The sequence below is a fragment of the Lynx canadensis genome, chromosome D4, assembly GCF_007474595.2.
Source record: "Lynx canadensis isolate LIC74 chromosome D4, mLynCan4.pri.v2, whole genome shotgun sequence".
Lineage (NCBI taxonomy): Eukaryota > Metazoa > Chordata > Mammalia > Carnivora > Felidae > Lynx > Lynx canadensis.
The window spans coordinates 26,624,039-26,651,554 of record NC_044315.2 but is presented as its reverse complement, the minus strand read 5'-3'; the positions used below and the strand labels follow the sequence as shown (position 1 = coordinate 26,651,554).

Below are 27,516 nucleotides of genomic sequence, written 5' to 3'. Positions count from 1 at the left end.
TGGCTCAGAGCCTGGAGCCTGTTTCCGATTCTGTGTCTCCCTCTCTCTCTGCCCCTCCCCCGTTCATGCTCTGTCTCTCTCTGTCCCAAAAATAAATAAACGTTGAAAAAAAAATTTAAAAAAAAAAATAAAATAAAATAAAATCCTTGCCAAAAACATGACAGGCTTCACTATTAATACTGTTAAGGTTCATTTTTATAAACTGTCATCCAGTAGTAAGATACATATTTCCTGCCAAGCTTTTCCTCTAGAATTACTATGACTGCAGTCTTACCTCGTGGTCTGGGTTTGGGATATTTTCCAGTATCATTTTTGCCTGCTGAAAGTGCTTACTAGCTGCAACATACAGTTCTGGAGACTGAGGAGGAGGGCTGTATTTATTGAGGTCAGACATTTCCTAAAAAGGGGGAAATGCTATATTATTCAAAACAAACATGTTTAATACCAAAAACTCTAAAATACCTTTTTTAATTAAAGAATTCTTTACTGACTCATGATTTATATAGAGACACTAACGCAAATACTTGGTATATGTCCCTATTTTCCCTGTGTAATATTCAATTCTCAATCTCCATATGATCTTCATACTTAAAGTAACTCTCAATTTGATGAGTGCATCCAAAAAAAGCCAAGTAATTTTCACACTAATTAAAACTGCTCTTTTATCACCTTGTCACTGGCCCAATAATGGTTGGATTGGACCATTTTAACACAATGGCTAAGTACAAGACCTAAGGTCTAAGACAGAATGCTTTACAGTTGCTTCATGAGCCAAATCACCTTGAACTGCAGATAGTGCACCGGTGGTGGTGTCATCACACTGTTGAACGGAGCAAATCTGTGCTCATATCGAACTTGTTCACTATCAAGTTCAAACTTGGGTTTTCGTACCTTGCCATCCATGTCAAATGCTACCATGGTCTAAAGGGAAAAGAAAATGAGAAAAAAGATTATATCAACATGACAAAGTGAACATCCTTATTAATACAGAATGGAAAACAAGAAACAGCTATTTACACAGGGCTAAAACAACTGTAAGGCTCAGAAATCAGAAATAGGAAGAGAAAAACTGGCTTCAGTATTCATTATGTAATATGCCATCATTATATAAAAAACTGTCAAGTTCCAATGTTTAATATATTACTACCTTTCCAAGTGAAACTGTACCACATGCACATTATTTTTCTAGGACTTACGCTTTCACAGTAGCTTTGAAACCTTCAAATAAAAGCTTCTAAAGAAAAAAAGTAGGATATAATACGAAAAGCGCAGGTCCTGTTTTTCAAACACAAGTCCGTGCTCTGTTTTATGTATTTGAATATAAATTGCAGCAAATAATCTCTCGAATTGCCAAGCACAACTTACGAGTTAGTTAGTATGTACTACCTCCTAAAAGTGCTTTGCTTAAGCTGTGGAGCTCACCCTTTTCCTAATATGCTCCTAAAGAAATACAAACCTCTCTCTTCCAAGAAACCTCTTCTGATCATGAACCAGAAATAAACTCTTCCTTCTCTTATTACTTGTGTCACACATGTCACCTGACCCGTCATTACCTAGACACTTGAGACAAGGATCACCTCTGATTAGACTCAGTATCCTTAAATGTACTCAGTAGAAGATATGTGACACACAGCAAGGGTGTTAAATTAACATCTGTTAATCAAACGAATTGATAATCAAACACTTGATAAACACTTGATAAACAAATTAATGAAAACTAGACTTGGGCAAAAGGTAATTTTCAAGCAGATGGTTAATAAACACAAAGGTGAAATCAGAATCTGGAAAGAATCACAGAAGAAAGCCCATTTTAATTAAACTATGTGTTGAAAAGCAAAAAGAACTTCATTTGCGACAACTTACTTTAAACATTCCAGCGCACATATTCTGATATGCCTGGCTCATTGTGATCTCTCGGCTCAATGGGCGAACTGTAATTAAAAAGAAAATCACCCAGTCTTTTCCCCCTCCTCTCACATTATTGCAGGAGAAAATCTAATTTAAAAAAAATCTTCCACCTTGTTTACTAATATTAAAAATTCACAGTTTTTTCCTACAGGTTAAATTTAATTTTATGAACAAAATCTACAAATAATAAAATATAACTGGAAGGTTAAAAAGTCATATTCCCTAAAATAAGTAATACCATAAAATTCTGGTATGAAGTAATTTGGGTTTCTTTTGAATTCACCATTACAGAGACTTAACTTCTAAAATGGAAACCCATGGCTATAGTCATTTAATAACCCACCCAAGCTGTTGAAACCCTCATGAAATACAAAGTAATATTTTGTTAACATTTGGAGCAGTATCTGTACCCTTCCCTAGTGATCCTGAGGGCAGTGCCCCAGAAACATTTCTTCTTCCTCAGTTGCCCACCGCGCTCTATGGTCATCTTTCTGTGCCACTGGACCAGCACAGCTCAGGACCCACTTCCCTCCTGAGCTGTCAGCCTTCTGTCAAAAGATCAAGGATCTCCTGCTGCCTTGTGCCTTAATTTATCTTGCCTGCACACTCCACATGTCTACGTCATCTTGTCCTAAGGCCCTCCAACACATGGAATAGCAAAGAAGTAAAAGAAAAGCAAGGGAAGGCTCCAAGGAGGCTTATGTCACTAACAGTAGGGACTCAGTGTCTATCTTATACTTGGCTCAAGAGAAGATGGGTGAGAACTGAGGTGTAATGACTAATTCAACCATAACAAGGCACAGGTGGCTCTCCATCTATTTATGTGTAGAAATTAAAGTGCACTCCAACGTTAGTTACTTCTTGAATTTAAAAATAGCCCACAGTACCTTTCTTCTTTTTCTTTGTTTTTTTACTGCTCCGGCCTTTCTGCTGCTCTTCCATTATCCTTTCCTCTGCCATTTGGGAGCCATCAGCACGACTTAACGTGGACATCAACCATGCATAAAGGAATTCAGAGAGATACCTTAAAGGGTACCAAATGTGAGTTAATGGAAGATGTCTACACGAGACAGCTTTATCACATGTATCTCTTAATAAAGAGATATTTTTAATACTGCTTTAAAAATCTTAAAAAACAAACAAACCCTGGATTATCCAATTAGATAACTGACAGATTTCACAAGGAATTAGCATTACAGATGGTTAACTTTTCCTTTCTTGTAGACTTATATGTTGCTGGACAATGCTTAAAAATGTTTAATTTCCTACAGGGATATGCATTTTACGAATTTCTTGATAATGATGTATGTAAATCAAATGAATGCCCATTAAGCTGTTTTTTCCTTTTTACTAACTATATCAGAACACACTTCACCTTCAACCTATTAAGTAAATATTTTATTTTCCCATTAATTGTGAAAGAAAGCAATTAATACTGAAAAAAATTTGAACTGCAGGCATTATATACCAAAGCATTCTAAAAAATTAAGAACATTCAGGCTTATAATTTACTTGAGCTTAATCAATAAATGAAATGTGAAACAGATAACAGTACACCCAATACTAACTTTTCAGAAGTTTAACCAACATTACATTCTCCTATGCCAGAAAAGCAGTTCAAATCTAGGATATGAATATTTATGATTATAACATAATCATAATAAACATTAAGGACCACTACTACATTAAGCTAAAATCAAAGATTTAGAAGAAATTTTATTATGATCAAGGATGAGCATTTAATTCGTATTTCCAAAATTCCCCCAAAAGTTGTAAGGCAGGTTACAATATTAAAACATTTACAAAAAAAAAAAATATTTTAAAGCAAAACGAAAACTAGTCAGAAGACACACCTTAGGATAAACAACATTCCTTTTTGTTGTAGCCAAACAAAACCCACACATTTGATAAATCAAAACAGTATGAACTGGCAAAAAACCAAAAAACCAAAAAAACTCCAAACACCTGGAATGATTTAGGTACTGTAAGTTAAACTGAATGCTATGCTTCCTGGTAGCAACGGCAAACTGGGAAACATATTTTCGTTTGATTAAAAAAAAAAAAGCATACAATTTCATATGAAAATAATTGCTGACAGTGAATTTAAGAAAGGCATTTAGAGTATCCTTTAACAGGATACAAATGAATTCCACCCCCCCTGCAAATACACGGGATACAAATGAATCCCCCCCCCCCCAATACACTACAAAATCTGAGGGTATCTTAACTCAACGAGAGGATTTCTATAGAGAACGAATACTGCCTTCTACCTTCCAAATATCGAACCCGAGGGGCATATATGAGTGAAGGAGATAATTTGGCACATGTCATGCTTTTCTTGTCAAATGTCAGACATCTCAGTGAGCTTTTAAGTGCATTATCAAAATTAATACACAATCATATCTATGGTACTCTAGACCAGTGGTTCTCAAATTGTGATCACCGGACCAGCAGAAGTATCGCCAGAACTAGTGAGAAATGCAAATGATGGAGGCCTATCCCAGACCTGCTAAACCTGGAGCTCGATGGACTGAGAAGTGACTATGATGCACTCCAGAGTTTAAGAATCAATGTTTTCCACTGCTGATTTTTAAAGGGCCCACATGCTTTAGGGATGATATTCATGAACAATGTAACATGTTTATCTTGTGAAAATGCTGGAGCCCAATGTATAATTTTGAAACTGAAAGTAGTTAAAACTAACATGAATGTAGACCACAAGGGTATTTATAGGCATAACTAAAATTTTTTTCGTTAACAAGAAACGAATCTGCTCAAATATGCAGATACGTTTCTAATAGTGTTTATCTGATTATCATTTATTTGCTAATTAAGAGCCCAATTCTTTGTGCCAAAAAGCATATACATATAAATTTTATTCTGAGAAATCAAGAGCACAAAAGCTTCCCAAAAGCTGACTCAAACCTCAGAGAGGGAACTTGAGCATGTTCCCCCACAAGATGTCTGGTTTGGATACTTTGTCTACTGTGAGTTAGTAACAAAACATATGCCAAGCAGCTATATTAACACCTGCTGGTAAGAGTTAGTTGTTACCTACATAAATGTCAGAGGGTATATAGCAAATAATATTATTCTCGTATTACTTTAGTTCAATGTTCAAATTCAAGTTTCATAACCAAGTTAGGAGCCCTGGCAGCCATGATAACAAAACCATGTCAGCTTGGAAAAGAATTACTTTCCTTCCTTCATAGCGATGACTCCAAGGAATACACAGTATCTTAATTACTGTTAAATAATTCGAATAGGAGTTAAAAAGATGAACCTTATTAAGATATACTAAACTTAGCTGTTTGTGATAAGCAACACTGGTTATTTACCACCATACATGGCCAGACTGAAAAAAAGATCCATTAGCTCTCAATTTATTTTCTTTCTACGGCAGCTTTCCCGTGCCTGAAGTATTTCCAAGCATCCTCTGACTAGGTTTCTCTATTTCATCTTCAAGTGAAAGCAAAGAACTATTGGCTGAGGAGGACAGCTCTTATGAACTCCTTCAAAACTGCTGAGAGAAACCCCCAGGGTGGCAGTGTGCAACAGTTACGGCTCCCAATGATAATCTTCATTTCTTCTCAGAGGAAAGATCTGGTTCAAATTTTGAACTTCAATTCAGTTAAGTACATTCCACAGCTAGCACCTATTGTCACTGAAGTCAGAGCTAAATGTGTGTGATTTTTCTCCCTAGAAACAGAAAAAAGCTCTTCAATTAATCCATTTACTTTGGAATCACTTTTATTAATTTGGAAACAAACATTCAATGGCTGGAAAAAACATTTGTATGGTGTTACAGCACTTGAAGATGTTCAAGACGATCTGGCTCTAATTTCTAACAGAGGTTTTTCAATTGTCCCACAACACATTAAATGAAAAAGTACCCTGAAACTATATTCTGTTCTACAGATGCTCTCTCAGATCTTCTCTACTTGCTCCCCACTACCGATTTTAACTCAAATTGTTCTCTTACCAATATATGTAGTAGTACTCGTGCATGCTGTAGAGTTCCAATTCAAAGCCGCTCAGAAGATACTGGATCATAATTCGCAGGTTATGATAAAGGACCCAGGTACCTAAACAGGCCAAATGTTGCCTTTGGGGTTCCTGTTTCAACAGCATGGTGTGAAGGGCTGCATCAACCTTCTCTGCCTATCAGAGTAAAATGTCATAACACGGACTTTCGTTTCAAGGTAATGAAAGAATGAAAAAAAAGGACAAACAGCTAAAAATAGCATTTAGACAGAAAATATAAAACTTGTCACTAAAGAATTTATACTTTCAAAACATTTTTTAGTTCCATTCACATTTAAACTTCCCATTTCACAATGGATAACGTTTACCTAAATGCTCCTTAAACTAAAAAGACATTTTATAAAACAAAAATACAAAATATTGACTTTAGGCTTTTAATTATGTTATCAATTAATATTGCTGCTGACAGGAATATTAAGGTTTTCTTTTCCACAGCTACATAATAAATCAATTTATTATTTTTTTAATTTTAGTAATATAATTTAGTGATTCATCACTTACATATAACACCCAGTGCTCATCCCAACAAGTGTCCTCCTTAAGGCCCATCACCCATTTAACCCAACCCCCTACCACCTCCCCTCCAGCAACCCTTATTTTGTTCTCTGTATTTAAGAGTCTCTTATGGTTTGTCTTAAGATTTTTGTTAGAATGTGAACTTGCTATAAAACTATAGTTCTACACATATTTTATAATTTATCCTGATTATCAAAGAAATAATTTAAGAGGTTTCTCAGTTTGGATTATTGTTCTCTTTTTGTAAACTCTTTCTTTGATATATGGAAATGTTACATTTTAAGTTAAAAGTAAATTAATCATGCTAAAAACTTAAATAGTTAAAACGTTGTTCCAAAGAACTGTTTTTAAAAATCTGATCAAGGTAAATGAACTGCTTAATTTTAGAAGGGAGAGCAACTTGTTGGTTCTTACCTCATCCTGCAAGGTAGCAAATTCCTCAAGAATATGACCAAGCTTATCTCTCTGTCGAGCCCGATTATGTCCATGGATCTGAATAAGACTACAGAATGGCTGCAAATACATACGATTTGTTAACTGCCAATGTGAAATTTCTTGACACTAAAGAAAATTAACATTCTAAGTTTTCAAAATCTAGTTTAAGGGGAAAAAAATACTGTGGAGGTAAGAATCAGGACTATGCGTATTTCTTACATAGGTATTTCTTTTTAAGGAAACTTAACACAAGATTTTATCAAGAGCCAGAAGAAAGTGGCTATTAATGAAACCTGTTTTCATATGGCAAAAATATGTTACTTCAATCTTTAGATATCTTCCCACAATTCCAAGAGAATAGTTTCCTCTTCTGAGGATCTCAAGCCATAAGCCAATGTTCAAGGGTAACACTTCTGTGCTACTTTAAATATACCAGAATAATTATAAGGCTTAAGTAATGGCTGATACAGCTGACCTCTGAACAACACATGGGTTAGGGGCACTTATATCTTGCAGAGTTGAAAATCCACATATAACTTTTGACTCCCCCAAAACTTAACTACTACTAATAGCCAACTGTTGACTGGAAGACTTACTGATAACATCAACAGTCAGTTAACTCCTATTTTGTATGTTATATGCATTATATGCTGTATTCTCACAATGAAGTAAGCTAAAGAAAAGGAATTGTTATAAAGAAAATCTTAAGAAAGTACATTTATATTTATAGTACCGTATTGAAGAAAATCTGCACGAGTGCACCTGCAAAGTTGAAACCCGTGTTGTTCAAGGGTCAACTGTTCTCTATAAACCCTAAGGTTCTTCAATTCCTATTCTATATCCTAAAATATTGTTAACACTTCACTAATCAGACAATATGCACGAATGGTAAGATGCTCTGATTTAAGAAATGCGAATCAGAAGATCCTTCAAATAGAATTGTTTTAAATTTGTACAGTTTGATAGATATTATCTCACTTGATCAATAACTAGCCTATGTATGAGGTACAGGGGCAGTATTAATACCTCACTTCTTAAAGACAGGGGAATTTATAGAAAAGTGAAGTGATCTTCCTGACAATGATAAAATGTTAATGATACAGATGAGATCTGGCCTTTTAGTTCTCCTCCTTTCACCCTCCCAAGGTGCCTTGCTATATTTTAGTAACTGGAATTAGGCCTCCCAAACTGTTTCAGTTCTCCAAAAGAAATGTTTATATAATTAAATTAGAATGATTTACGATTAATTTAATCCACTACAAGATTTATATTTTTTCCTAATTACCCTATATTTGAAAAAAATTTGTGCTCCCATCTCAAGTAGTAATTTTAATTTTACTATAATCCTGTTCATTAAGGTAGCACAAAGAGAAGTATCTGGGGCTGGTACAAACATTCCTTGTTCATATGGTCCAAAATAGTTTTTGTGCACATTTACAAAAAATTTTAACAACTTCTGTTTTCCCAGATGGGGTCATAACTTAATTCTGCTTGTGTGGTCCCTGGGGGTTAAAGTGAGAGGACATCAAAGGTGCCTCAGTATTTAACGACCTGCCAGGAAGACTCCACATTAGAAAGCTATCTACTCAAGTGCAAGAACAGACAGAAATTTTTCATTTTTTCAGGGAAAATGACTAAGAACTGTTGGATGAAAAAAGTAACACAAATGAATGTGACTGAAGGAATTACACCCCACAATTTTTATTTTTATTTTATTTTTTAAAATTTTATTTGAGAGTGCCTGTGTGTGAGCGGGAAAGGGGCAGAAAGAGGGAGAGAGGGAATCTCAAGCAGGCATCTTGATATAGGGCTTGATCTCATAAACCATGAGATCACGACCTGAGTCGAAACCAACAACCACTTAACCGACTGAGCCACCCAGGCACCCCACTCCCCACAATTTTTAAAGTATCCGTCACAACGATCCAAACTGCAGTTCTTACCCGAACACAGTGAGTAACAAAGGAGTCAATACAGTCCTTAGCCTGGTGATTATTATATAGGCAGCACCTGTAAGATAATGCTCATTAAAATCAAACTATTTGGCCTACAAAAAGCAGCAGGGATACCAACAGACCAAAATTGTGGAAAAAAGAGAAAATGGAACCAAATACCTTACTAAATTAAACACTGTTAGCATTAGATTAAGAAATATTTCACTATTATTGTGTTATTCGCACAACAAATGTACATTTCCAATTCTTCCAGTTCTATACTTGGACAGAGTTGGATCCAACAAGATCAAATTAACAAGGAGAGAAGAAAAATTCCAAAGTTCTACTTTTTCATGGCCCTACTACAATGTTATTTATTTTTCTACAACTAACACCCTCATAGATTATACCCATAATAATAATTACAAAGAAAATGCTATACAGAATCCTAATTTTTTAAAGATGTATCCACATTTCCAACCACTGGCCAAAATCCTCACTTATACATTTCTGGCAGCTCATCCTCTATCCTCATCAAGTGATTTCCTTTCTGGTGCTCCTTGTCTCAGTTATTCAAGTGACTAAAGCCTTCCTGAGCAGTCTGGGAGGGTCTGCTACCTGCCTGGCTCTAGAGGAGCCAATTCAGCCAATTCGGGGGCTGAATAGATGGGAAGATTATTTTTGTTTCTATCCCTGAGGTCAGTGGCCTTTGCACTTAAGAATATGGGAAAAAAGCAAAGACTTTTCCCTGGCACACTGACAGGAGCAGACAACTCACTACTTCTAAGTATTTGCCATAACTGAACAATCTGACCAGAGCCTCAAAGATCAATAGAGCCACAATCATGCAATGGAAAATGACAGTGCACGCAGCAGCCATGAGAAAGAGGAGGCAGAACACCAGGAATAGGTGGTGGCAAAAGAGAAGTGCTAGAAGGTCTGCTAGATCTTTAACTCCAAAGTAAGAAAGTTACTTAAGGTGATTAAAATAAAGCTCTTAAAGGAGGAAAAAAAAAAAAAAAAAAAGACTTTCTGGATCCCAAAATTAGGATTTTCAAATTTAAAAATTCAACAGATGAAAAGATGCTCACTTGTAGCAGGTCAAGGAAGGTCAAGGAAGGTCAAGGAAGAACTTTCTCACATCACAGCAAAAATGACAAGAGATAAATAAAGGAAAATTACTGACTGGAAGACTTGAGGCTTTAAGGACTGAGTTCCCGACAGGTGTTGCTGAAAATCAGACACGTACATTCTGGTAAAACTCTTAAATTCCAGAAAAACCAACCAACCAACCAACCAACCAACCAACCAACCAACCAAGCCAAACAAAACCCAGAAACTTTACAATCTTCCAGAAGAAAGTGTCCAATCACTTAACAAAGGAAAAAAAGAATTAGATCAGGATCACATTTCTTATCTTTAACACTGGAATTCTAAAACAGTGGAATAACATTTACATATTATCATGCAATGAACTCTGTCATATATACAGTCAATTCCCGGTGCTCATGATAGTTCTATTCTTTAAAGCTGCTGCAGACACTGAATTAGAGAATACGGCAACATTGCCGCTAGGGTAAAATACTGGGTTAGGTTCCTGCCAGCCACTGGTGACACCATCTTCATCAACTGATCAACTTCATGATCACTACATGACCTTGCATTATGTGTTTAAAGATGCTTTATGTGATGTATATTGCCAATTCATTACCAAACTCATGGCTGAGTGAAGCTTATCTAACATACATATTCTCTCTGAAAGGCATGCCACAGCCTTCTTGTGCTAAGGGACACTAGACAGCGTATCATTACAGATGGAGGTCATTTGAAACTATGAAATCACCAACAAAAAGCACAAAAATGTGAAGAACATGGCACCTAATGGAGCTGTTCACGGTATAAGAACTGAAAAAGAAGGTAGAGAGTTTCCTTATTCAGTACCGGGAGACTCTTTTTTTTTTTTTTTTTTGCTGCTCTGCCCATGTCCATGAATTCAGCGAGAGCAGAGCAATGATTTGAAGGTTACAAATATATCTTAGCAAGTAAGCAAGATCTGCAAATATGCAATCTTCGAACAATGAAGGTTGAACTGTAACTAACCCTAAATAAGTAATAATAAAAGTGCTAAAGGAGACTGTTAAATAGAAAAGGGAAAGATGCAAATCAGACACAGACACTATTTCACACATATCAGATTGTCAAAAACTGAAGAGTCTGATTATGACAAAGCACAAAGTCTAAGAAAACTGGAATTCTTATACCCTGTTGTCTGGAATACAAATTGGTTAAATTATTTTGTAAAGCCATTTGGCAAAACTAGTGAAGTTGAAGATGCACATACCCTACGATCAGCAATTAATTCCAGTTCTAAGTATAGACAGCCTATGTGCACAAGGAGACATACTCAGAGAAGTTCACTACAGCACTGTTTTCAATAGTAATAAATTAGAAAGAACTTAAATGTCCATTTATAGAGAAACAGCAAAACAAACTGCAACATATCCCAAGGGTGGATTTCAATGAACGAAGTATCAAACCTGTTGATTTCAAAACCCTAATGTTGAATGAAAAAATCATGTTGCAAAAGGATATATACAGTGTGACATTTATGTGAAGTCTAAAAACATATAAAATAAATGGATGTATTATTTCTGGACACATATTTGGGTGAAGTGTATAAGCATTCATAAGAGACACAAACTGTAGTGCACAGTGGACACCTCTAGGACCAGAGGTGGAGGAAAGGACTGGCTGGAGTGTTGGGGAGGGAGGGGTGCGGGGAGTTGGATTTGAAATGGCAGCCAGCAGCTCTCAGAATGTGGCCCAGGTTCCCCCGGTGGGGGTGGTGACTTTGGGATGCTTTCTAGGAGACAAGGTCAAAACCATTCTCACAATAACATTAGGATGTTATTCGCCTTTGGTATTCCTTCTCTCACAAGTGTACGGTAAGTGTTTCCGGAGTCTACATGGCATGCGTTAACAGACTGAAAGCAGAAGCAGGTCAAAATGATTCAGCTATCTTCTATTAGGACAGACAGAAAACAGATCTACAAAAATGTAAAACTGCCACTTTTATCACTAATTTTTCTTAAAAACATGGTTGTCTTCCACAAAAATGTTTCGATTAATGTAATGGGTTTCCTATTTAAAAAAATTAATAAATATTTTTAAAGTATTGTTTTAATTCCTAAAACAGTAGGTAGCAATACACATGACCCATATAAACAAAAGCTACCTGGGTCTTTAATAACTTTTAAGAATGTAAAGGGGTCCCAAGACAAAAAAGCTTAAGAACTGCTGATCTAGATGTATTTCTAATAATTTAATTCGTGAAAATTAGCTGCTCCTTGATATTCAAGCTCAGCTCTACTCTAGGACATGATGTTGCTGTCGGAAGCCCGACCCTGATTCTGCACAGCTCACTACCTCAGTTCACTCACGTTTCACCACATGCTTTCTATAACTATGCCCTAAGAGAACTATCTATCCCCTTTATCTTTCTACAAACTCACATTATGTACTTGTCTACTGTTCAGTTTCTCCCACTGGATGCGAGGTGCCTTGTTAGCAGGTGTGTTCTTCTCTTCCCTAGAACCCAAAAAGGTTCTGGCCTGGCAACAGCAAGTACTAATTTATTATATTTATTACATAAGGGAACTGATAAAATTTATAAATTCATATAAATATGCATTAAGTATTTATCAAATTTTATCAATTCTCCAAAAGGTGAATATATAAAAACCAAAGAAAAATATTGTTTAAATGGATGGTAGTGTATGTCACTTATACAAATCTGAATACTGGATGTATTTAATTACAAATTTTAAAATAATTTTTAAGTGTCTGTTTGCAGACGACATATTATGTAGAAAACCTAAAAATTCCATCAAAAAACTGTTGGACTACTTAACTGAGTAAAGTTGCAGGGTATAAAAAATCAATATACAAAAATCTGCTGTATTTCTATACACTGACAATAAACTATCAGAGAAATTAAGAAAGTAATCCCATGTATAAGAGCACCAAAAACAATAAAGTACTTAGGAATACATTTAACCAAGGAGGGGAAAGATCAATACACTTTTGAAAACTGTAAGACACTCATGAAAGAAACTGAAGACACGAATAAATAGAAAGATATTCTGTGCTTTTGGACTTGAAGAATATTGTTAGAGTCGATCCTTACTGAAATTCAAATAGCATGTTTCACAGATATAGAGAAAACAACCCCAGAATTTATATGGGACCCCAAACTCTGAAAACAAAGCAATCTTGAGAAAGAACAAAAAAGCTGGAGGCATCACACTCCCAGATTTCAAACTATACTACCAAAGTGACAGTATTCAAAACAGAATATTATTGGCATAAAAACAGACACATAGATCAATAAAACAGAATAGAGAGCCTAGGGGAAAAAAAAAGCATACATATATGGTCAATTAACTTTTGACAAAGAAGCCAAGAATATACAATGGGGAAAAGACAGACTCTTCAATAAGTAATACTGGGAAAACTGGACAGCCACATGTAAAAGAAATGACATTGGACCCTCACACCATACACAAGAATCAAATAAAAATGGATTAAAGACCCACTTTTGTATGTAAGATCTGAAGTTTCTGGTGTATTAGAAGAAAACATAGGGGATCAAGATTTTTTGGTTTTGCACCAAAAGCAAAGGCAACAAAAGCAAAAATAAGCAGCGGGATTACGTCAAACTGAAAAGCTTCTGCTCAGCAAACAATCAACAAAATGAAAAAGCAACCTACAGAATGGGAGAAAATATTTGCAAACCACACGCCCAATAAAGGGTTAACCAGAGAAGGGCCAACAAAATCCTGAAAAAGAATGTAGCCAGAGGACATGTCTTAACAAGATATTAAAACTTAAGACAAAGCCACAAATATAAGAATCATCAAAAACAAAACAAAAAGAAAACACTATCACTGGAACTGGAAAAAAATTTCAATACATAAAGGATTTCCAAGTAAAATAAAGGTGGTCTTCTTTTAATCCAGTGGGAAATGATGGTTTATATTGTAAGTGATGTTCACCCAACAGACTACCTAGAAGGAAAATCAGGTTGAACTTCTATCTTCACACCACTTAATCTTAAATGCACAAGAATAAAAATCTTTGGACAAAACCTTGAACAAAAATCTTTGGAAGTGACTAAAGGTACAACCTATGTGCTGGGGCGATTTACCTCCAACAAGAAACCTAAAATATTGGATAAAATTTAGTAGCAAAAACTACCACACAGAAGGCAAAAATTGTGATGCAAAAGAAAACTTAAGGAAAAAAAATCTGCAATGCCTATCACAAATGAAGGAGTTGAAAGATAATTTAGTCAGGACTTGTATACTATGAGGAGCTATATACTGTATGATAGATACTATTGTTTAACAATGTATATTAGATACTCATAATGTACAAACAGCTCATATAAATTTTCCAAAAAAGTAAACCACTTAAAAGTTAATGGGCAAAGGATATAAACAATTCATAGAAAAGTATTTCTAAATGTTCAATAAATATTGTATTAAATCCTCAAATTAAAGTAACAATGAGATATTGTTTCCTGCTAAACACACTGGAAAAAATTAAAAGGAGTTAGGGAATGTGCACTCTCATATACTGCTAACAGAAATACAAATTGTTACAATCTTTTAGAATGCAATCTGGTAATATCTATTATAAGTACACATGACCCCATCCAGTAAACCCCAATGCACAGAATACATTCACATTATGATATATTTGGCAACCATTATAAAGAATTAATTGGATCTACATCAGATCATTTGAAACACAAATTAATGATGTACCTTTGACTGGGGGAAAAAAAAGAATTTAAAAAAAAAAAATTTTAAGAAAGCAATCCACAAAAAGTAATTAAAAGTTCATGATAAAAACAGCTTAACATGATCCCATTTACATAAAGTCAAATGTGTATCATACATCTATGTAGCACAGATCTAAGGGATCTAAGAGATCTATAGTGATGGTCATCAAAATGTTACCTCAAGGCTAAGACTTCAGGGGATTTTTATTATTTTTCACATTTTATGCACTGTCTAAACTTCAAACACGACCATATATTTATATAATATAAACATAATATTATATAATAATATAAACAACCAGCTTCTGGTTTCTTTTTTTTTTTTAAAGCAACTTATTTACCTTCTTATTCCTTTCCTTCCCCTGCTGAATCAGTTGTCAAGGCCTATTAATTTCACCTCTGAAATGTTCCTCAGGTCTGTCTTCTTTATAATCCCAGAGTTTAATCCTTTATCATTTCTTGCCTGTAGTACCGAATTAGCCTACCTCAACACTTTGCCTCCTTTATCACTACCAGTTTGTTTCCTATTAAAAACTACGCACCATAAAAAAATACATACTATCCTATGCTAATTTCCTCCTAAAAACCTGAGCACTTCCTCACTGACCATAAAGACCAAATTTTACCAAAGCATTCAAAACTCGTAAGTCCCAAACTATCTTAACCATCCAACTGCCATTTATTTATTCACTCATTCAACAAAGATTCATCATGTGCTGTGTGCTAGACAGTGTTCTTGCACCTGTGATACATTAGTGAACAAAGAGCCAAAACGACCTGCCCTGACCTTGTAGAGTTCATATTCTAACGGGAGTGGGGGGAGGACGAGAGAGAAATAAAAAATGAACACAATGAAGAATTATGTAGTGTATATATACAGCACATAAGCACAGTGAAGGAGCAAATTATACAGCAGGTAAGAAGATCGTTGTTACAGGAGAGAGAACTATATACAGCCCAGTGCTGGGCTGAGGCAGGGGAGAGGTAGTACTTCTTAAACAGTCTGATCAAAGCAGTCCTGGCTGAGATGAAGTTAAACAGACTTGAAGGCGGTGAGGCAGTCAGTCTTGGGGATTTCTGAATAAAATGTCCTCCACCTCAGACTCTGTGTAAAGGTTGTAGGGTGAGAGTGAGCCTGTATGTTCCTGGAATAGCAAGGAGGGCAGTGTGGCTGATGGGGGGAGTGGGGTAAGAGATGAGGCCAGAGAGGCATCAGGACAGGAGTCTAGACCAGAGTGTATGGGACCTCCTAGGCTCAATCATAAGGACTGTGGCTTTTACTGTGAATGAAACAGGGAATATAAGCAACACTGAGGCTGCCTGGGAATTTACCTCCTCCCAGAGACAGTCCTTAATGGACTCGTATGTGGGTAAATTCTCAGGCTCCTTTGTTTTATCCCTAACAACTCTGAGGTGCTACCCACACTATCTCCAGAGCTTCCCACCAGGACATAACCAGCGTTACTTTCCCTGAAGTATACCTCTGCACGGTTTTTTTTCCTTTGCATGTCCCACTTGCCGACAACACCGCTGGTTTCTCCTGGGAACAGTTTCTTTTTTTTTTTTTTTTAAAGTTCATTTATTTAGGGGCGCCTGGGTGGCGCAGTCGGTTAAGCGTCCGACTTCGGCTCAGGTCACGATCTCGCAGTCTGTGAGTTCGAGCCCCGCGTCGGGCTCTGTGCTGCCTGCTCAGAGCCTGGAGCCTGTTTCCGATTCTGTGTCTCCCTCTCTCTCTGACCCTCCCCCGTTCATGCTCTGTCTCTCTCTGTCTCAAAAATAAATAAACATTAAAAAAATTTAAAAAAATAAATAAATAAAGTTCATTTATTTATAAAGAGAGAGAAAGAAAGAGAGACAGAGAGGGAGGGAGGGAGGGGCAGAGAGAGAGAGAAAGAGGGAGAATCTCAAGCAGGCTCCACACTGCCAGTGCAGAGCTCAAAGAGGGGCTTGATCTCATGAAGTGTAAGATCATGACCTGAGCTGAGGTCAAGAGCTGGACGCTTAACTGAGCCACCAGGCGCTGCTCCTGGGAACACTTTCTAAGTCTCAGGATCTGCTTCTGAGAAACCCAAGAGAGGAAAAAGTTTTATGTGAGATGTGGCATGATTTATTCAACAAATTGAATGCTGAACCACTAACTGTTCCTAAAATACACAATTCATATGCTCATGTCTTTAGACATGCTGGTTTCTTTGCTAAGAAATAACAACACCTTTATTCCGTCCCCTTTGGAAAAGCTTTATTCCTTTTCTAAAATGCCAACACAAATGATGATTTCTTGCTGTATGAAATCCTTTCCAGCCTCTTATTAAAGCAACATGTTTCTATCAGAACATAATTTAAGAAATAATTATCTGCATTTTCTATTTTTATCTAGACTCAGATCATTAAGAGACCTTATCTGATTTTTTATAATTACTCCCAAAGTGCTTACCTAACACAGTGCTTTGCACACAGTAAGAATCAATGCAACTTACTGTATTTCATAATTCCTTGTAAGGTTTTCTTCTCATATTGAGCCTAATGTCAACCTCACAAAAACTTCAGTTTAAATCTAAATAATATGCAGCAGAAATCAATTAATTTTACTATGAGTTATTTATTTTCTGCATGAAGATGTGATTCCAACAGTTTTTATGCTTTGGCTGTTAAACGAGCACAGAGACCTGGGGCTTTTAAGAAATGTACACGCTATGAAAAGTCTCACAGTACTTACTTTGGGGAGAGCACCGGAGGACTGACAAAAGACCGAAGTGCATCTTTCACCATGTCTTGCATGAGATGGGTTCCAAAGACCTTTTTGTTATCCACCAGGAAAGTAGTCTTAAAACAAATGTTATGTATTAGTAATGCTGTCAAAATCTTGACATATTGTACATATAACTGTCATTACTGTGACATGAACACAACAGAAGAGATTAAAGCATAAAAACCTGGTGGAAATCAATGAATCACTACCTCCACAATGGGTTATTACTTGTTAATCTATATTTAAGATGTATTCTGATGAAGGTGTATAAAGAAAAAATACCTCTCAAGCCAAAGGCAATAATAGTGAACTAGTCAAAATGAGCTGACCAGGGACACCTGGGTGGCTCAGCTGGCTCTTGTTTCAACTCAGGACATGATTTCACAGGTTCATAATTGTGCCTGTGTCCAGCTCTGTGCGGACAGTGAGGAGTCTGCTTGGAATTCTCTCTCTCCCTCTCTCTCAAAAATAAATAAACTTAAAAAAACAAACCCCAAAATGAAATGACTAGTCTGAATACGTCAAATAAGCTAATATATAAGAAAGAGGGCTTCATAAGTTATTAAACAGCAAATGGCTACAAATATTTAGTTGACAAACTTTGTCTCTAATGAACATTTTGGAATACACACTTCCTGAAATTGGAAAAATTATTTAATGATTAAATTTAAAATAAATTATTTAACAATAGTTTGCATTTCATTTTCTCCCCTTACTGACCTCAGCATATTTTAATATTTCCTATACTATCCCTTCTTTGATTTCCTAACCCATTTGGGTTGTTTCCAGTTTTGGGTGATCATGAAACAAATAGCTATAAACATTTGCATACAGGTTTCCAGGAGAAAACTGGGTTTCACTTTTCTTAGGTAAACATTAAGCAGGAGTGGGATTTGTACATTTAATTTAATAAGAATCTGCAAATTGTTTTACAAAGTGGTTGTAGTACTTCATGGAATTATCAGTAAATGCATCCTCACCAGCACTTGGTATTATCAGTTTTTCTTTCTTCTTTTTAAAAGATATTAGAAAAGATAGTGGTGTTTCATTGTGGTTTTAATCTGCATATCCCTAGTACCAATTATGTTGAATATCTTAAAAAAACTAGGTTGTCTGTTTTCTGTTAGGTTTATAAATTTCTTTGTATGATACAAGTCCTATGCTACACATGATTTGCAAATATTTTCTCCCATTCTGTAGTCTCTTTTCATTTTAACAGTACCTTCCACAGACTTATACTTTTAAGTTGATCAACTGACCATTTTTTAAGAATTGTGTTTTTGGTGTCATACCTAAGAATACTCTGCCTTCTAAAGTCAAAGATTTCTCCTGTCTTTTCTTGTAAAAGTTTTATAGTCTTACATTTTAGATTTATGATGCATTCTAAGTCAATTTTTTTTTGCATATGTCTGTCCAATTGTTCTTGCAACACTATAAAAAATCCTGCTATGATATTATTGAGACTGCTTTGAATCTATAGAACAATTTTGGGAAAACATCTTAAAAATATTAATTCTTCCAATCCACAAACAAGGTATATACCTTTCCATTTATTTAGGTCTTTGACTTCTTTCACCAATACTTCTAGTTTTTCTGCATTGTCTACAAACAGGTATTGGATTTATATCTAAGTATTTTGTGTTTTTTTTGAGATTATTGTAAACAGTACTGCTAAATTTTTGACTTCCCATTGTTCCCTGAAAGTATATAAGAATACAATTGTTTTTTGTATATTGACCTCATATCCTGTGCTCTTGTTAAACTCACCCATCTGGTCTAGGAACTTCTCTAAAAATTCTGGTGCTCTACACAGAAAATAATGTCTGTAAAACGCTGATGATTTCTTCCCTGTTCAGCTGTATGCCTTTTGTTTCCTTTTCCTGCCTTTTTTCACTGGTTAAAATTTCCAATACAGATCTCCATCAACTTATAATGGGGTTACATCCCAAAACCCATTTTAAGTTGAATAAGCTGCAATGCGTTTAATACATCTGAATACATACCGAACACCATAGCTTATAGCCTAGACTACTCTGAATGTGCTCAGAACACTTACATTAGCCTACTGTGGGGCAAAATCATCTAACACAAAGCCTATTTGATAATAAAGTGTTGAATACCTCCAGTAATTTATTGACTGCGATACCGAAAGTGAAAAACAGAATGGTTAAACGGGCTGTTTACCCTTGTGATTGTGTAGCTGAGTGGGAGCTGCAACTTGCTGGTCAAGCCCAGGATCAGGAGAGTGTGTTATAATACACATTGCTAGCCCAGAAAAAGATCAAAATTCAAAATGCAAAGTATGGTTTCTACTGAATGGACATCACTTTCAGACTGTTACAAAGTCGATAAATCATAAATTGAACCATCTTAAGTCATGGGCCATCTGTAGTATGTTGAATAAGAGAGGAGTGAGAGAGCTGACATCCTCACTTTACTCCCAATCTTTGGAGGAAAGGATTTAATCTTTCATCATTAAGTATGACGTTAGCTGCAAGTTTTTTGTATATACCCTGTATCAGGTTAAGGGAAGTTTTCTTCTATTCCTAGTTTTTTTTTTTTGGTTTTTTTTTTAATTTTTTTTTTCAACGTTTATTTATTTTTGGGACAGAGAGAGACAGAGCATGAACAGGGGAGGGGCAGAGAGAGAGGGAGACACAGAATCGGAAACAGACTCCAGGCTCCGAGCCATCAGCCCAGAGCCCGACGCGGGGCTCGAACTCCCGGACCGCGAGATCGTGACCTGGCTGAAGTCGGACGCTTAACCGACTGCGCCACCCAGGCGCCCCCTTCTATTCCTAGTTTTGACAAAGAGTTTTTGTCATGAATGGATGCGGACTTTTGTCAAATGCTTTTCCTGAATGTACTGAGACTTTATTTTTTTTTTAATTTTTCTAATGTTTATTATTTTTAAGAGAGAGAGAGAGAGAGAGAGAGACAGAGACAAGGTGTGAGTGGGGGAGGGGCAGAGAGAGCTGGAGACACAGAATCCAAAGCAGGCTCCAGGCTCTGAGCTGTCAGCACAGAGCTGGACGCAGGGCTCTAACTCATGAACCGTGAGATCATGACGTGAGCCAAAGTTGGAGGCTTAACTGACTGAGCCACCCAGGCGCCCCATGAGACTTTGATCGTATGGTGGATTACACTGGTTTTTTTTTCTTTTAATGTTTATTTAAAAAACAAATTTAAAAAATAAATTTAAATTTAAAAATTTAAATTTTTTTTTTTCAACGTTTATTTATTTTTTGGGACAGAGAGAGACAGAGCATGAACGGGGGAGGGGCAGAGAGAGAGAGGGAGACACAGAATCAGAAACAGGCTCCGAACCATCAGCCCAGAGCCTGACGCGGGGCTCGAACTCACGGAGTGCGAGATCGTGACCTGGCTGAAGTCGGACGCTTAACCGACTGCGCCACCCAGGCGCCCCTTAAATTTAAAAATTTAAATAAAAAAATGTTTATTGAAAGATAGAGTGAGCACAAGCAGGGGAGGGGCAGAGACAGACTCCCAACCAGGCTCCATACTCCTTGCAGAGCCCAAAGTAGGGCTCAATCTCATGACCAGGAGATCAGGACTGGAGCCGAAAACAAGAGCCGGATGCTTAACTGACTGAGCCACCCAGGTGCCCCTACATGGACTGATTTTCAAAGGTTGAACCAGGCTTGCATTTTTGGGATAAAGCCCATTTGGTCATGATGTATTATCTTTTTTTTTTATATATTGCTGAATTTGATATCATAATACTTTAAGGTGGTTCTATCTATGCTCATAAGGGATACTGGCCTATAATTTTCCATGCTTTTAATGTCTTTGTTTGGTTTTGCTACTGAGATAATGCTGGCTTTATTATGTATATTGTTGCCTCTTCTATTTTTTGGAACAGACTGTACAGAACTGACCTGGAATTTTCTCTGTTGGAAGGTGTTAAACTATGAATTCAATTTAACAGATGTAGGATCATTCAAGTTCTCTGTTTCTTCATGAGTTTTGATAGTGTACTTCAAGAAATTGGTCCATTTCATCTATGATTTTGAATTTATGGACACAGAGTTGTTTATAATATTTCCCATATATCCTTTTACAGACCCTTTTGGAGTCTGCAGTGGTCCTTTCTTTTTTCATTTGTGATATTATTCATCTGTACTATACCTTCTTTTTTTTGTTCTGCCTGGTTAGAGGTTCTTCAATTTTACTGATATGTTCAAAAGAATCAGGATTTTAGTTACATTAATTTTCTTTACTGTTTACCTGTTTCCTATTTTACTGATATCTGCTTTTATCTGTAGTATTTCTTTTCTTCTGCCTGCTTTGAGTTTCATTTGCTCTTTTTTTTTTTTTGAAGCAGAAGCTTAAATTTTCAGAGCTTTCTTTTTAAAAAAATGTAATTGAAGTAGAGTTGACATACAGTATTATATTAGTTTCAGATGTAGAACACAGTGATTCGACAATTCTATATACCAGGAAATGCTCACCATGGCAAGTGCAGTTACCATCTGTCACCAAAGTTATTACAATACTATTGACTATATTCCACATCCTGTACTTTTCACCCCTGTGACCTATTTATTTTATAACTGGAAGTTTGTATCTCTTAACCCCTTCACTTATTTCACTCATTCCCCTATCTCCAACCCCTCTGGCAACCATTTTCTTTTTTTTCTCATATAAACATTTAATCCTATAAATTTTCCTCTAAGCACTGCTTCAGTTATATCCCACAGAATCTGTATGTTATATTTTCATTTTCATTCAGTTCAAAATATTTTCAAATTATCCTCAAGACTTCTTCTTTGGCTCAAGGGTTGTTTAGAAGTGTGTTAATTTCCAAATATTTGGAAAATATTTATGGATTACTAGTTTCATTGCAAAATAGTCAGAGAGCATACTTTGTATGATTTCAACTGATTTTAAATTATTAAGGTTTGTTTTATAGTCCAGCATATAGTCTTGGTGAATGTCTAATATTCCAATATTTCTATCACAAAAATATAACACTAACTGTTGAACATCCTTTAAAAGCATCTACTTTTGTTCCAGCAATCAATAAAACAATGTCGACACACAAATAATTTGATGTTTAAGGAAGTATTTCAATACTATGTAGAACTTACTTGTAATAGAGATCTTGAAAGAACACAAGGAGATTGTTCACTAAATTCACAGAAAAAATCCTGATACACACAGAAAAAGTAATGTCATTAATAGATTAATAAAAGCCAGAAATGTTTTATTTAGCATGCAATTTTTATCAGACCTTCTGCAAATTAAATACTAGTAGAATTAAAATATGACAAAGAGCTAAGAATCATTTCTATAGGAATTGTCTAATTGTATCAATAGACGATGGAGGATTTTGGAGCCTAATTTTTTTTTAACTGAACAATAGTCAATTGTGTATACAAATATTATGTATGCACACCATGAAAATAATAGTACCAATAATAATTTCCTAACTAATGGTAGAAGTTTACTTCCTACTTCACAGAAATAAATACCACGTAACCAGGCCAACTGGATTCATATAACTGTTCGTGAAAGATATGCTTAGAAAACTATATATGGGTTTATACATAGATAAAAGAAAAAAGCTAAGAAAATACACTAAAATGTTAACTTCTGTAGATTATATAGGGTAGTAGTTACCTATCATTTTCATATTTTTCTGTATTTTTCAGACTCATGATCCTCAATTTAAAGGGGTGCTCTGCCAAATCCTACCAAGTTTCTCTAGTCAATTCACTTTTTTAACAATTAACTTTTATACCTTGCTCACACTTTTCAAAGTGAATGTTCTCCACCACAGATGTCCTCCCACTTAACATTACAAAGAAAATTAAGTCATCTATCCAGCAGGCAAACCTCTGCTTCAGCCTCTGAATGTTATTACTGAACCCACATTTGTACCTAGATCCTACCTTGCCCACTTTAACAACGGAGGACCCCCAACTTGTACTACACACTGCATTCCATTTGGTCTTATCAGAACATTACACATGGTCAATAATCCATCCTTCTTTTCCCCTGATATTTAAGTTCTCCCTTTCTGCCATATCCTCCCCATCTACATTTAAGTAAAATTTTCTCCCATCTTTAAAAAGAAAAATACTGTCACATGCTCCCACATTTCACTCTTAACCACTGCCTTCTCAGCCAAACTTTCTAAAGGAGTTGGCTGCATCATCTCTCCTTATTCAAAGGCCCCCTTCATCAACACACGCTAGCCTGGCTCTTCACTCTAGTCACCACTGTTGTCTGACACCAAATCCAATCAACATCTGTTTTGGACTTTATTCACCTCTTTCATCTGACCTCTCAGCAGTATGTGACAGGACTTCCTTTTTGAAAAACCTTTTAACTGACTTCCATGAGTTTCTTCCTCTGTGGTCACTTCTCAGTCTGCTCTGTAGGTTCAAAGTTGAGTTCCAGACTATTTTTCTTTTCTCAAGCTATATACTTTTTCCCTCACAATCGTCTCCGTATTCATGCTTCCTTTGATTACTACTTGTAACAGTTCCAAAATTATATATTGAACACAGACTTCTAAGTTCTATCCATATAATCAATACCTAATTCAATATCTCTACATAAATATTTCAAAGGTACCTCAAAATCGGCCTTACTAAGACCCTCAGTTGACTAAAGGTCTTGGAATTTCCCCATTTCGGTAAGCAGCACCAGTGTGTATCAAGATTTGCAAGTCAGAAACCCTGGGCCTTCCTGAAAGCTCTCTCATGTCCCATATTTTAATTCATCACCAATATGCTATCAATTTTAGTTCATACATAGCTCTAACTCTGACAACCTCATGTCACCTCCCTGCCATCCTTCTATTCTCTCTCCCTTGAACTGCAGTAACGGTCTCTTAATTTATTATCCCCCTGTGTTTACTCTGTTCCTTTCCAATCTTTTCTCTACAGTCAACCACATCTCCCAAACTGTTAATCCATTTATTTAACTGCCCCACCCATATTCACCCATGTGAAAATGCAGAAACATGCAGACCATAAACTACAGTCATAACTGACATCTTGATATTTGTTATTCCAGTATTTGAAAAACTGAACTTCGCTGTGTCTGACCATCACTTCTGTGTGACAATGTATAAAATGGGTAAAGTATTTTTGAAACAGGACTTGACATTCACAAACATTTCCTTATGTCAATATTTTTCTATAACATGCTTTTTAACGGCACTGTGGCATATATTCTACACATACCCATAGGATGGATAGTGGTATCACCACTGTTTCTAGTTTTTCAAGATTACAAATGATGATGCACCAAATACCTCTTTAGTTCATCTTCGCAACATATCTTAGATGATTTTCTTATGCTAAATCTCTAGAATGGGAGTTGCTGGGTCAGGATATACGCTATTTTTAAGACTTCTGAGAGAGACAGCCACAGGAGTATAGGAGAGCTACTATTTCCCTCCATCAACAGTAAATATTGCTATACTTTTCAATCTAGTTATTATAAACTGCATTTCTTCAATTACTAGTAAGGTTATACCTTTTTCACATTTACTTCCTTTTCAGTGTGTATGCTCATATCCTTTCCCAATTTTCCACTGAGATGTACTCCTTTTCTGAACAGTGACCGGTTTCTTAGGCAGAACTACCAGACTGTTTGGTTCCTTCTCCCTCTAACTTTAATCTTTTCCTCTATTCTTAGCCTCAACTACTCCCTACCTCCCCTCATCCCACAACACGTATTCCTGTCCCAAGTGCTCCAGGGAGCCAGATTCTTCTCCTTCTATGCCCTCTTCATGTCCAGTGCTGGAAGTGCAGGCCTGACTCCCCCAGCTATGCTGTGTCATTCAGCATTCAACTTTCTGACAAGGCAATCCATAACTTTCTGCCAGAATGTCAAATTCCAACTGTTGCATTATTCTTATTCCAACTCACATTGATCAATTTCTTTTCAAAAATCTTACAATTAATCTGAACACAAATATACATTTACATAATTAAGAATCAAAAAAGGAGATATAGCAGAAGAATAAGAAAGTCTCTAACTCCTGATATGCCACTAACCAATCATCTATTTTGGTTACAAGCCCTCTAAGCCTTAACTTTGTTTACCTATATGATGAACTATAAAATGAACTGGGTTATGTCTATGATCTTTTCAACCTTTAAGATTCCATGATTCTTAAGAAAAAAAAAGAAAAAAACAAAAAAAAAAAAAAAAAAAAAAAGAAAAAAAAAAAGCAAACAGAAATGGGGTAACAAAGACACAAACAGGGGAAGTTTCACTAAGCAATGAAGACTCATACTGGTGTTAATGACAAAGAATTAGAAGGGAAAACAAAGTTATTACAAGAAAAAGCATAAACAAAAGCACAAATCTTTGCTGACCATGAAAAAATATATTCCAGAGGCTGCTGCTCAATTCCAGGAATGTAAATGAGATAATAATCATCTCCAGGAATACAGGAACAGAAGCAGCCTAGAACCAACAAGGAAGACCTCACAGGGAAAATGACATGGGCTAGGAATTACGTATCTCTATGCAGAGTTGTGCAAAATAAATTAGTGTGCTTATGTCTAAATAACAACAGTATTATTCTGCATATTTTCTACCTTCCTAACATTGCTTTTCTATATTTTAACCCATAAAGAAGATTAATCCAAAATATGTAAAAATGTATATACTCTTCAACCCAGCAGCTTCATGGTTTAGGATTATAATTTAAGGAAGAAGGAAGCAGATGATACAAAGGTCTACCTACAAAAATGTTCACATTAGTATCGTTTATAACATTAAAACGCTGAAAAGGGCCTCACTATAATATGAATGAACTGGAAAAAATTGTGATCTATGTTTACAATGGAATACCATGTAGCCAATTGAATAATACAGAAATATGTTTATTTGTTGACATGAAAAGAAAGATGTTCATGATATAGAGATTAGTGATAAAAGAAAGCAGGTTAACAAGCACCACGATCTAATTTTTATATGAAAATATACATGTATACATGCATGTACATACGTATGTGTATACACACAAAAGTTTTGAAGACAGAATCTAGGGTTTAAATTCCCATTCTTCAAACTTGGGTGAATTATCTAAACATCAGTCTTTTAATCTCTAAGATGGATAGTATATAATCCTTGTGAAGATTAAATAGAAAAATACAGACAATACACATACAACACTTAATCCTCCAGTTATCAAAGAAAGCAAACAATATTATTTATCCATGGGACAGTCTAAAAAGTGATAAACTGTTCTGTTGTTCAATCAAAATCATAATCCAAAACAGAGATTTGTACTTACCAGAATACAATGTAAATTTGTTAAATTGACCACCTCACAAACAGTTTTTATTCTATCTATTAATCTTGCAAAATAGTTGACCATTTCTTCCCTTTTAATTATTTTTGCATATCGAGGGAAGGTAGGTGGAAGTAGCCTCTGGTTAACAAGGGGTTCAAAACCCATCATAATTGGATGATCTAAAAAGAAAAAAAGTAAGATTTTTCAATGTTTTGCTGAACTTTAATCCTCAAATACTAGTAAATATGAAAAGAGGCCAATTTCAAAAGCATCTCCAAATTCTTGTGACAGTATTTTCTAAATGAATTTTATAATTTACACATATCTACACATGTGCATTTTTAAAAATGAGATAAGCAGATTTAATAACCTGAAAATTGTACTTCCCATCTACAAGTAATCGGTAGTAGTGATGGAAAGGGGTTGCTACCTCAAAATTAACTACAAGCCATGAATAAGATAAAATAGGGTGAATATATTCCCTCAAAAAAAAAGGCAATGCTGTATTAACTATGAGATTGTGAAAAGGTAAAATGGGAACATAAATTTTGGCTGTCTTCCCTTCAATTACTGAACAGCAGAATCAACTCAAACTTAGCTACATAATAATAATGCAAACTTAGCTCCCACCCCAATGAATCTGGAATGCATTTGATACTGACATTAATTATGGAAATTCACAGTGCTTTAATGAAAATAACCCATTACAAAAGACCTAAGGGTGACTTCCTCTTTCCCATTTTCTGTCCACTGGTGACACCACTTTTCACACTAGCGCAAGGCTCCAAACTAAGTCTCT

At 35.7% G+C, this 27,516-nt stretch overlaps 1 protein-coding gene across 4 annotated transcripts in view; it reads right to left on the bottom strand.

Moving 5' to 3' along the window:
* Positions 1-27,516, bottom strand: part of NAA35 (N-alpha-acetyltransferase 35, NatC auxiliary subunit) — a 96,626-nt gene that overhangs the window by 4,546 nt on the left and 64,564 nt on the right. For all 4 annotated transcript variants that reach the window (XM_030294487.2, XM_030294489.2, XM_030294490.1 and 1 more), the window contains exons 12-21: positions 26,718-26,896; positions 22,543-22,602; positions 17,399-17,505; positions 8,847-8,913; positions 6,883-6,981; positions 5,891-6,069; positions 2,796-2,932; positions 1,864-1,931; positions 781-921; positions 275-397 (exon numbers count right to left, since the gene is read on the bottom strand). In XM_030294487.2, coding sequence (XP_030150347.1) covers positions 275-397; positions 781-921; positions 1,864-1,931; positions 2,796-2,932; positions 5,891-6,069; positions 6,883-6,981; positions 8,847-8,913; positions 17,399-17,505; positions 22,543-22,602; positions 26,718-26,896 — 1,160 coding nt within the window. The remainder of the gene's footprint in view (positions 1-274; positions 398-780; positions 922-1,863; positions 1,932-2,795; positions 2,933-5,890; positions 6,070-6,882; positions 6,982-8,846; positions 8,914-17,398; positions 17,506-22,542; positions 22,603-26,717; positions 26,897-27,516) is intronic.